This window comes from Pteropus alecto, unplaced genomic scaffold, assembly GCF_000325575.1.
Source record: "Pteropus alecto unplaced genomic scaffold, ASM32557v1 scaffold86, whole genome shotgun sequence".
In the NCBI taxonomy this organism is placed as follows: domain Eukaryota; kingdom Metazoa; phylum Chordata; class Mammalia; order Chiroptera; family Pteropodidae; genus Pteropus; species Pteropus alecto.
This window is the reverse complement of record NW_006442109.1, coordinates 26780306-26791325: the sequence shown is the minus strand read 5'-3', so window position 1 is coordinate 26791325 and position 11020 is coordinate 26780306. Positions and strand designations below refer to the sequence as shown.

The following is an 11020-nucleotide window of genomic DNA, read 5'->3' as shown; positions in this document are numbered from 1 at the left end:
CAGGAGCTGGGCCCCATGAGTGCCTTGTTGGTAGACAGGGCCTCCTCCCCAATCCTCATACTTAGTGCTAGCACTCAAGGGTCAGGGGTCCCCCTAGGCTCTTTGTTTCTCTCAGCCCCTGCAGCTCAACTTCTTGAAGGTCCCCAGAAGCTTATCTCCAGCCCAGACCTTCCTCTTGATGCCCCCAGGCCTCCAATGGATAATCCTTCTGAAACCACTGATGATGAGTCAGGTGGCTCCCAGAGAGTGGGGGCTCCAGGTAGAGAAGGCAGAAGTCCCTTAGAAAGAAGTGACAGCAGGTCTTTCCTTGAGGTGACCTCTCCAGACAGCCCACAGCAGAGCCCGAAACTCCAAGTTCATTTCTTAGAGCCGTCCTATCAGCAGCTTAAGTCCCAGACCACCGCCTGGGTCCAGAGCAGAGTGCCACCTCTACCACCGAGGAGCAAGAGCCAGAAGCCAGCTGATGGCTTTGTCCCTGAGGACATGGCATCCCAGGAATGTGGCCCGCTGAGCAGTAAAGGGCCAGGTTGCTGGCAGAGCAGGACAGAAAATAGGGGTGAGAGTTCCGCATCTCCAGTGGAGCCACGATCCACTCTGGACATTTCTTCGTTGGGAGGCCTCCAGCACAGCCCCTGCCCTGTCCCTGAGTTGACTGATGACACTGGGCTCCAGGGATCTACCTTAGGCCCAAGTGAGCCCTGCCAATCTCAGGGCATGCTGCGCCCCAGTTCCCAGACGTGCATGGCTCCTGAGCCCCAGCATCACAGCCTGAGGGACCTTCCAGTGCACAACAAATTTAGTAATTGGTGTGGGGTTCAGCGTGGTTCTTCTGCGGGGCAAGGTATGATGGAGTTGCCGGAGTCCAGACATGATCTCAGCTCTAGAGAACAGGAACAGAGGCCCCCACAACCTCCTGACAACCAGTGCCAGGATCCTGAGCGGTCCCAAAGGGAACAGGTCCCCCTGCAAGTTGGGGCCCAGAACCTCTCACTCAGCATGGAACTCACAGAAGCGAAGCTGCACCATGGCTTTGGGGAGTCAGATGCCCTGCTCCAGGTGCTGCAGAGTGGGACAGGGGAGGCACTCGCTGCTGATGAACCTGTGCCGTCTACCTGGGAGGAGCTCTACGCCCGGTAAGGGCCACAGGCCTGGAGTGGGAGGGCAAGGGATGGCCTGCAAGGAAGGAGAGCTGGAGAAGGCTAATAGCTGGCTGTTCCCTTCACCTTATTCAATTCTGGGATCTTCCAGGGGTCAGAGGTCTTAAAATGGGTAAGGCCATTCAGGGCCAGTTTCAGTGAATCCATCATGTTTTATCTCAGGCAAAAACAAACCATTGAGACCCTCAGGAGACAACGGGCTGAGCGACTTCAGAACTTCCGCCGGACTCGAAGCCTCAGTCCCCAGAAACAGCTGAGCCTCCTGCCTAACAGGGACTTCCCCTCCCACAACCCTGACTTACCCAGCAGGCGTCGAGAATACCTGCAGCAACTGAGGAAGGATGTTGTGGAGACCACCAGGTAAGGGTGGGCACAGAACCCTGCAGGGAGCAGGCTCCATGGGGTGAGAGGGTTGTGGGGAGCAGGGCCTGGATTTTAGCATCCTGGAGAGTGGAGGCTGTAGCTTCCTTTGACAGTTGTGTCTGTGTACAAGTGAAGGCAGCTGTGGGAGACTGGTGCAAAGGGAAAGAAGTGGGGGGCGGGAGAGGTGGGCAGAGAGAAGTCCTGGAAGAGGATGGTCAGAGTAGCTGTGACATGCCATGTGAGACTGTAGGCCTGAGCCTCAAAGTGAGATGTAAAAACAAACTTAAGACCCTGTGGGCAAAGAGAGGATGGGCCATTGGAGAGAGGTATTGAATGTGCCTGGTGGGAGCAGGCCAGGACCACCACCCACCCACCATGTTAGAAGGCGTCTCTCTGCCGTCTTCTCCAGGAGGCCAGGGTCGGCATCGAGGTCTGCTCACCCACCCTCTGACATAGAACTGATGCTACGAGAATACCAGAGGGCCCGTGAGGAGGCCAAAGCGGAGATTGCCCGGGCCCGAGACCGACTACGGGAGCGTACTGAACAGGAGAAGCTGAGAATCCGCCAACAGATCATCTCCCAGCTGCTGAGGGTAGGGAGTGGGGCGAGCTCCTGATTTCAGGGTAGGCCTGGAGCTTGGGGCAGACCTCAGACTGGGTCAGCCTTCACTGGGACTGCCTCTCAGGCTGGGATATAGCATTTGGAGGAGGGCGTTTGACCCCTGGTGCCAGCTCAAATCTGTGCTTATTCTCTTGTTGCATGTCATCCTCATCAGACCAGCTTCTGTCTCCTGGGCCAGAGACAGAAGGTGGAGGTGGCTTTGGTACTTAGTTGGGGTGGGAGTGTGGGGGAGGTGTGGGGCTGAGGTAGGAGGTGCTGGGGAGGTCAGGAGTGGTTTTGGGGGCTGTGGGGGTGTGGATAGTAAGGGTGCACAAGAAGCTGGTTGATGGAGATCTGTCCTTCCCAGGAAGAGGAAAAACTACACACCCTGGGCACCTCCAGCTCCCTGTGTACCAGCTCCAATGGAAGCCTCTCCTCTGGCATCACCTCTGGCTACAACAGCAGCCCAGCCTTGTCAGGCCAGATCCAGTCCCCAGACAGTGTGGTGAGTAGGCAGATGCTAAGCACAAGCCAGGGTCCAGGACTGATGAGGTAAGAGTTTGGGCAGGAAGTTCTGCCTCCTAGAAGCCACTGCTGACATGAACCCTTCATGGCCTTTGGTCTTTCTTCTAGTTCTGTCTCCCTGTCCCTGTTTGTTCATTCATTCAACAGGTTTCTTTTGTAGGTGCTATTTTAGGCATTGGGGATACAGCAGTGAGCAAAACTATTCTGGTCCTTAAACAGACTATTAGAGGGATAACTATTAAAATAGCTTATTTTATGATCATTTAATTATTTTTATATTGAGTTCTATGAAGAAGAAGTGCTAAGCCAGCATAAAATAGGGCCCCTGACCTAGTCTGGAAGCTCAGTAATGGTGCTCTGAAGAGTGTTTAAACTGAGACTGGAAGGGTGAGAGATAATTAACTCAGTAAAAGCTTCATGCTGGTGGTGTCAGGAGAGATGTGGGGATAGGCGCACAAGGCCTAGCAAGGGAGGTTTTGAGGGAGGAAGAGTTTGAGAAACTAAAAGAAGTCTCATGTGGCTGGAATGTAAAGAGTAAGATGGAAGAATGACGTGAGAAAGGACTAGAAAATGCAAGAGCATGTAGACTACTGAGAATTCTGGCTCCTTTCTAATCCATCTGATTGTTACTTCCCAAAAGCTGCTGAAAAGCTTTTAAGTGGGGAGCAGAATGATGAGAGTGCAAGAGAAGTGGGCAGGAGTGGCTGTGGTGGACCCATTAATGCCATGGAAAGGTGAGCGAGAGACGATGATTGCTTGGTTTAGGGCACTGCCGGTGAAGATGAGCAGATGTGGATGCAAAGAAGGAAAAGCATCCATTGGACTGGTGACTGGATGTGGAGGAAGGGAGAGGGAGGAGTAGAGAACAACTCAGGTTTTGGGCTTGAGCAACTGAAGGGATGATGATGTTGACAGTAGTGGGAGCCCTGGAGGAGGACAGGTTTTGTGGGGAAGATCATGAGTCTAGTTTTGTATTTACCAGGTTGAAAGTGTCTGTGAGAAATGCGGGGGGTTGGTTTGGGGGAGTTGAAAGTCAGGCATTTGGAATACAGATCTGGAACTCAGAGGTAAGATCTGGCTAGGGATATAAAATTTGAAATTATTTTATAAGGAAAACTTCATACAGTAAAAAAAAAAAAATAGTATTAAAACAGCGGCAAAGGACACACGATGTCATCTGTATATGTCAGTTGCCTATTTGCTTGTCTGTCCCCGTTTGGTGTATATTTTCAGAGATAGTTGGTGCATCTGTAAGAATGTGTATCCTTTTGTAAAGCACATGAATGGAAACATACTGTACCCATTTGTCCTTTTGCTTTTTTTCCTTAAAAATATTTTTTGAATATTGAATATCAGTAAATCTGGTGCTGACTCATCCTTTTTATCAGTTGAATAGTTTCTTTTTTCTCTTTAATTGCATGTTCTTAAGCATGATGTTTTGTATATATAAAGTAGAAAAGGCAAAAAATACATAAATATATAAAGGTGGTATATAGGGGCATACCCATCCTGTCCCCCATCTACCTAGTCTTCCTCCCTCACTCCTCCCAGGAAAACAGTGGTGTTTTTTTTTGGGGGGGGGGGGGGGGGGGGATTTTTCTTGAGGGTGGGCATACAGACTCACTCCTCCCAGGAAAACAGTGGTGTTTTTGGGGGGGGGGGCGGGGGGAATCTTTCTAGAGTGTCTGTGCATACAAAATAATGCATATTATGCCACCATTCTGTACTTTATATATTTTTTCCATTCAGTATATTTTTACATGAGAATCTAGAGAACTTTCTCTTTTTCTTTTTCATTGCTGAATAATATTGCATTGTAGGCATGCGTTGTAATTTATTTAATTAGTCCTCCACCTTGGGTTGTTTTTAGTCTTTTATTGTTATAAATAGTGCTTCAATGAATAACTTTGTGCATGTACATTTCATACACGTGCAAATATATCTGTGGGATAAATTCCCAGACATGTACGATGAATTCATGCATTAGAAAATTTGATGGATATTGATAGATTTTCCCTCACAGATGTATCGATTTTTACTCCCACTAGCAATAGGTGAGAATCCACCTTCCTCCCACACTCTCACCAACATGTTATCAAATGTTTGGTCTGTTACTGAGTCATCTGTTCATATCCTTTGCCCATTTCCAGGAGTTCTTTGTGTATTAGCAAGATAGCCCTTTGCCCAGTGTGAATTACAAATATTTTTTTTCCCAGTTCTTCATTCTCTCTTAACTTTGCTTACTGTGTTTGGAGCCAGTCAGGAAGTTTTATTTATCAGTTTTCCTTTTGTAGTGTCTATGTTCCAAATCGTAATTAGAAACACATTTTCTATTCTAAAGTTATAAAGAATTTCTCCTGTGGTTTCTTCTAGAACTTGTATGGTTTTAGTTTTCATATTTAAGTCTTCAGTCCACTTGGAATGTATATGTAGTATGAGGTATGGCTCCAACTTTATTCTTTCCAGATGGCTATCCAGTTGTCCTTGTACTATAATGCTTGTTAGATAGTTCATCTAGGCAGCTCACCTGTGCCTCACCAGATTAATACACCAACTTTTCTTCTACTGATGCTTATAACATATTCTACTACCCATTGCTCATTTTTTTCTGAAAGAAGCCAGAGTGTTCATTCTTGTTTATTTTTATAAGATGTGAATATCACATCTTATGCTGTGGAATTTCCTAACCAAGAACACAGTAGGTTCAAGCCTTCTTTGTATGTTTAACTTTCTTTCCTTTATACATCTCTCAAATTTCTTATTAGGTTTATTCTTAAGTGTTTTACTTTTTTTATTACTGCTGTAAGTAGGTTTTATCTTCCATTATATGTTTGAAAGCTATTGACCGCTGTGTATTAATTTTGTGTTTGTATTGTTTTTGGTTGATTCCCTAGATCCTCACTAATACAGTAGCCACTACCACAGGTAGCTCTCTTAAATTAAATTAAAATTTTTGTTTTTACATCCCACTAGCCACATTTCACATGCTGAATAACCACACGTTGCTACCATTTTGTACAGTCCTGCCTTAGATTTTTTTCAGGTGTACAACCATATCATCTGCAAACAGTGATCATTTTACCATTTACTTTCTAATTTTTGTAGCACTATTTTCTTCTTCTTTTCTAATTGAATTACCTCGTATCTCCAGCATCAATTAAATAATAGTGATGACAGGTAGCATCCTTATCTTAGCCCAGGTTTTAGTGGGAGTGCTTCTCCATTTAAGCTACATGCTAGCTTTTGAGCTGAGATATATTGCAATACTAAGGAAATATTCATCTATTCTTATCTTATAGAATATTCTTATCTAGAATGGTTATTTCATAGTCTTTGGAGATGATGATTTGATTTGATTGATTGATTGGGGGGCTAACACTGAATCATTCTTGCAGTCCTAGAATTAATCTTGTATACAAATACATTGTATACTTAGGCACATGATGTATTATTATTTTAACATATTGTCAGATTCTATTTGCCAATATTCTATTCAGGATTTTGCATCATATGATTTTTTTTCCTTTAGTTTTTGTTTTGCAATATATTTCAGATTTTAGTGGCAACGTTATGCTCCTTTTATAGGAAAAAAAGGTAGAAGTTTTCTTTTTTTTTAATGTTCAGGTATAGTTACAAAAGTAATGGAAAACTTTATGCCTATTGTCAAAAATTAGAAAGTCAGATGATACCATATTTTGGCAGGACTTTGGGGATATCAGAACCCTTAAAGGGTCTTATGACCCAGCAATGCTTGCAGAGTTTATGAGAGAATATGTATGAAATTGTTTATTAAAGTATGATTTGAAATGGCAAGGAGTTGGAAGCCATTAGAGAACCCATCCCTGAGAGAATGGATAGATAAAATGTGGTCAGTGCACACATGGAATACTCTGCAAGAGTCAGAGGCAACAGGTTAGATGGACTCCTAGGTAGAGTACTAAATGAAAACACTGTGAAACAGAATGAGGTATAACACGTTACTGTTTGTATAAACTATATATACACAAAACTATATATACACAGAACAATACTATTTGCTAGAACACATATAAACAAAAAGATATACCCTAAACATATCAAATGATTTAGGTGGGTGAGAGAGGGGAAATGGGGATGGAAGTTAAAAGATTTTTAGAATGATCTAATCTTTTAAAACTTGGTATAATTATCTCATGAAACTGACAAAGCTTGGTGTTTGAGGAGATTAGTTCTTTGAAAAGTTTCTTCTATGGAAAGTAGTCTTTTGAGATCAGGGGTTGGCAAACTATGGCCTTTTGGCCAGATCTGGCTCACTGCCTATTTTTGTAAATAATGTTTTACTGGAATACAGCCTCACTCATTCACTTGTCTGCGGTTGCTTTTATGCTACAATGGCAGAGATGAGTAGTTGCATCTTTCACTCAAGTGGTCCACAAAGCCTTAAATACTTCTTACCAGCCCCTTTACTGAAAAAGTTTGCCAATTCCTGGTTTAGATTTTTTATCTCTTCTGGAGTCAATTTTGATTCTAACTTGTTAATTTCTGCTCTATTATTATTAATTCCGTTTTCATGTGATAATTTCTCAGTCTTTCCTTGTCTCATGGTCAGTAATTTTATGGAATGTTTGCTATTTTCTCATGGTTCGATTTATTTTTGGCAGGAAAGCAGAGACACTTATAGAGAAAGGTTTTAAAGGTGGGAGGCATTTTTGCATGCTTAAATGCTAATAAGAATCTAGTGAAGAGGGAGAGGTGGAGGCAACAACTGAAGAAAAGAGGTATCAGTAGCAGAAATTTCCTAAGGTGGAACGAGATCTCAATTTGCCTAAAGTCAGAGAAGCCACTTCCATGTTGCAGCAGGAGGAAAGAAGGTGAGGATAAAGACAACTGTCTTTGCTTACCTCTTCTTGTCTTCAAATGTAACACTACATTAAGAAATGGTAGGATGGTGAGTGCCTATTAGATCCAGTAGAGCTCAAGTGTCCTATCATTGAGGAATTGGCTGAGGTAAAGGTGAAGCGACCCTATTGCAGATCCAGAGGCTCACCCCCATCCATATTAGGACCTTTGGCTCAGCTGCTGTACCTGGAGCCAAGGGTCAAGCTTTCACTCTCCATCCCACCTCCGACTTGGGCTTTGTATGCTGCTCACGCTAAACCCAATTTCAGCCTTGGCCTCATTCCTGTTGCCACAGTGGTACAGAGCTTCCCCCACCCCAGGCCCCAGTTCATTCTGATCCCTGTTGGCACTTTACTACAAGCAGCCTTTGAGCCTGTGGCTTGAAGAGTGAGGAGAGATTGTTCAGGGACTGGTTTATATTGCTGTTGACTTCTTAGGGCACCTAGATTCCTGTAATCTCAATGCGGAAGATCTTTTTCATTGAGTCTTTATGTCAGAAACTGTTGTGCATTTCAGAGGCAGAGAGCATTCTGAACTTTTTTTTTTCTTTCTGGCACTCTGCTTTCTCTCTTCCTCTGCTCTGGTCTTCAGCATCTTCTCTCCTGCAGGGAGACACAAACTTGCCTGATTCTGGAGACTCCTGGATAGGAGATGTGCGGGGCCGTTCTACAGTGAGGAACAGTCACCTGAATCTGGCTGGGTCTCCCTGGAAGAGCTTAGCCTACAGTGAGTGATGGGGGCATAGCCACCTGCCTGGTTTGGGGACTTTGGGGGCTGAGGTCTGCTAGATCCAAGGGAGTCACTGTCCCTCAGGAGGCTGTTGCTGCCCGAGGCCCTGATGTCTCAGAGCTTCCACATCTTCATTGTAGGCTGCAGAGCCTCCCTGGGCAGCCGTTGCTGTTCTCCATCCAGTCTATCCAGCCTGGGGACCTGCTTCTCCTCCTCCTACCAGGACTTGGCCAAGCACATTGTAGACATCTCTATGGCCGATGTGAGAAACTGCTCTACTTGCCCCCAGTATTCCTTTAACAGACGTCGGCTGGGGGGAAGAGTGAGGTGGGAAGGAGAAGGCAGGTCAGCAAGGCTGACATGGGCTGCTTCAGTGGCTCTCCATTTTGACAGAAGAGGACTTTGGCAAACATTGGCCCTAGTTACTAACCCAAGGGTCTGGTTTATACTATACCCACTAATTTGCGTGTGGTCACTGTGTCCCTAGGTGATGGCTGCTTGCTCAGGTGATCTGTACAACTTCTTCAGTCGCCAGGAAGCAGCTGGCTGGAAGTAAGTTCCTATGCAATGTCTTGTCCGAACCGCGTTGTCCTGCTTGCCTCTCCTTTCTCTTCTCCAACTTGAGCTCCTCATCTGTGACCCTGGAACTTGTTCTCACCTCGTCCTTCTCATTTTCGGTATCCCCAGCTACCAGGGCGAGGAGCAGGAGGTGCAGCTCTACTACAAGGTGTTCTCTTCTACTCGGCATGGCTTCCTGGGGGCCGGGGTGGTGTCCCAGCCGCTGTCTCATGTGTGGGCAGCTGTGAGTGACCCCACCCTATGGCCCCTCTACCACAAGCCCATCCAGACAGTGAGGCTGCATCAGCGGGTGACCAACAACATCAACCTGGGTAAGTCCAGGGAGGCTTCCGTAGGCTATTCCCCATGGGATGGGTGGCAAGTTGGAGGCGGCCCTTTTAGGAGGCTGAGTACTCAGACTACCTCAAGATAGCTCAGGCTAGGTCCAGCTGGGTGTCAACTTGTGGAATGACGGGGTGTCGGGGCCCCTGGGTAGGGAAGGATTTAGGACTACGTCTGACTCTCCCCATCCCTGACCCTCCAGTGTACTTGGTGTGCAATCCTGCCCTGTGTGCACTGAAGCAGCCTCGGGATTTCTGTTGTGTCTGCGTGGAAGCCAAAGAGGTGCCTGCCTTGCTTGTGGTAAAACTATTGTGGGAAGAACTTGGGCTGGAGTGTTGTGAGAAGAAATCTTTGTGGGCCTCAGGCCCTCTGAGGGAGGGAAGGCAAGTTGGGTGGGGGTGGCTTGAAGGCTGGCCTGGTGCTGCTTTCTCCGATGCTGACTGCACTGGCGCCTGTCCCTGTTTCATCCACATCACAAAGGCAGGACTTACATGGCTCTCTGTCCCCAGGGGCACTTGTCTATCATGGCAGCTCAGTCTGTGTATGACACATCCATGCCAAGGCCCAGCAGAGACATGGTCCGAGGGGAGATCTTGCCTAGTGCCTGGATCCTGCAGCCGCTCACCATGGAGGGGAAGGAGATCACCAGAGTCATCTACTTGGCCCAGGTGATGTACCCCCTGCAGCCAGCCTCACAGCACGCCTTGATTTGACCAGGAACTTATGTGGGAGTTTTCTGTTAGCTATTCAACATCCTTCAGTGCCCAGGCCCTGTGACCTGAGACTCAAGGGCTTCTTGGGTCACAACAAGGGGCATGTCAGTGAGGAATCAAAGGAAGGAATGAGACAGAGTTGATCAACCTTCTCTGAAGCTGCTTTTACTGGAGAGCCCATCAGCCTACCTCCTCTGGCTGTTCCCAGGGTCCTCAGGAGATAGAGGAGCCACCCCCACCCAACTGCAAATGTAGCAGTCTCGGCAGAGCAGAGAGAGCATGACTGACCTATTCTATTCAACTCTCCACTCCCAGTTCTCTGACTTGATCTTTGTCATTGGAAGGTGAAGCTGAAGCCTAGATCTGAACAGCAGAGCCCAGGGCCTGTAAGCTCCAGGACCGTAATGTCTGAGGAGCTTCTCCCATCACAACAGCCTGGGGGGCTACTTGTGGCCAAAGTATGTCCTGGCACACTCTCAGGTCTGTTTGCACCTTTGACTTTTCTCTCTCTACTCTATTTCAGGTAGAACTTGGTGCTCCAGGTTTCCCCCCTCAGCAGCTAAGCTCCTTCATCAAACAGCAGCCGCTGGTTATAGCCAGATTGGCTTCCTTCCTTGGTAGTTAGCATCTCACTGTCAAGATGGTGCTACTGAGATGCAGGCCCAGGATGCTCCAGAGACGCTGGGGCAACTCTTGTTACTCTCTACCCTGATGCAAGAAGAGCCAAGGCTACCTGCTGCGGCCAACTGGGCAGACAGCACTCAGCCCCGAGTTGCTAGCAAAGCCCAGTCAGTACATGGTCACAGCTGGCACCTCTGCAGGGCTAGAGGGTCGTCCTGGTCATTCAGAGCAAATGAAGCTCCAACTCACCTTCTTGGACTTTTCACCTTTCTTGCCTGTCTTTGAGACCCTATGGCAGACGAGCTGCTTGAGGACCAGGACTGGGCACAGCCAGCAGAGCTGGGAGATTGCGGTGCTCTGGCATGGTGCTTCCTTAGTGCAACCCAGCCCTCGGGCTCATAGGGAGGCAGCCATTGGCCCAAGACTCGTCTCAGAATCTGCCTCCAGCATTGTCCCACTCTGGTAATGGAGAGTTAGAAAATATCAAAACAGAAAACTGGTTTTAAAAACGAGCTGCACAAACCAGAACACTG

General features: G+C 47.0%; 1 protein-coding gene across 1 annotated transcript in view; it reads left to right on the top strand.

Moving 5' to 3' along the window:
* Window positions 1-11015, top strand: part of STARD9 (StAR related lipid transfer domain containing 9) — a 101230-nt gene extending 90215 nt beyond the window's left edge. Inside the window, exons 24-34 of the mRNA XM_025038756.1 lie at window positions 1-1133; window positions 1320-1517; window positions 1930-2113; window positions 2489-2626; window positions 7971-8250; window positions 8394-8515; window positions 8741-8805; window positions 8941-9143; window positions 9356-9435; window positions 9663-9821; window positions 10390-11015. The exon at window positions 1-1133 is cut by the window's left edge and continues 2377 nt beyond it. Of these exons, the coding sequence (XP_024894524.1) occupies window positions 1-1133; window positions 1320-1517; window positions 1930-2113; window positions 2489-2626; window positions 7971-8250; window positions 8394-8515; window positions 8741-8805; window positions 8941-9143; window positions 9356-9435; window positions 9663-9821; window positions 10390-10491 (2664 nt within the window). The 3' untranslated portion in view covers window positions 10492-11015. The remainder of the gene's footprint in view (window positions 1134-1319; window positions 1518-1929; window positions 2114-2488; window positions 2627-7970; window positions 8251-8393; window positions 8516-8740; window positions 8806-8940; window positions 9144-9355; window positions 9436-9662; window positions 9822-10389) is intronic.
* Window positions 11016-11020: the final 5 nt, after the last annotated feature.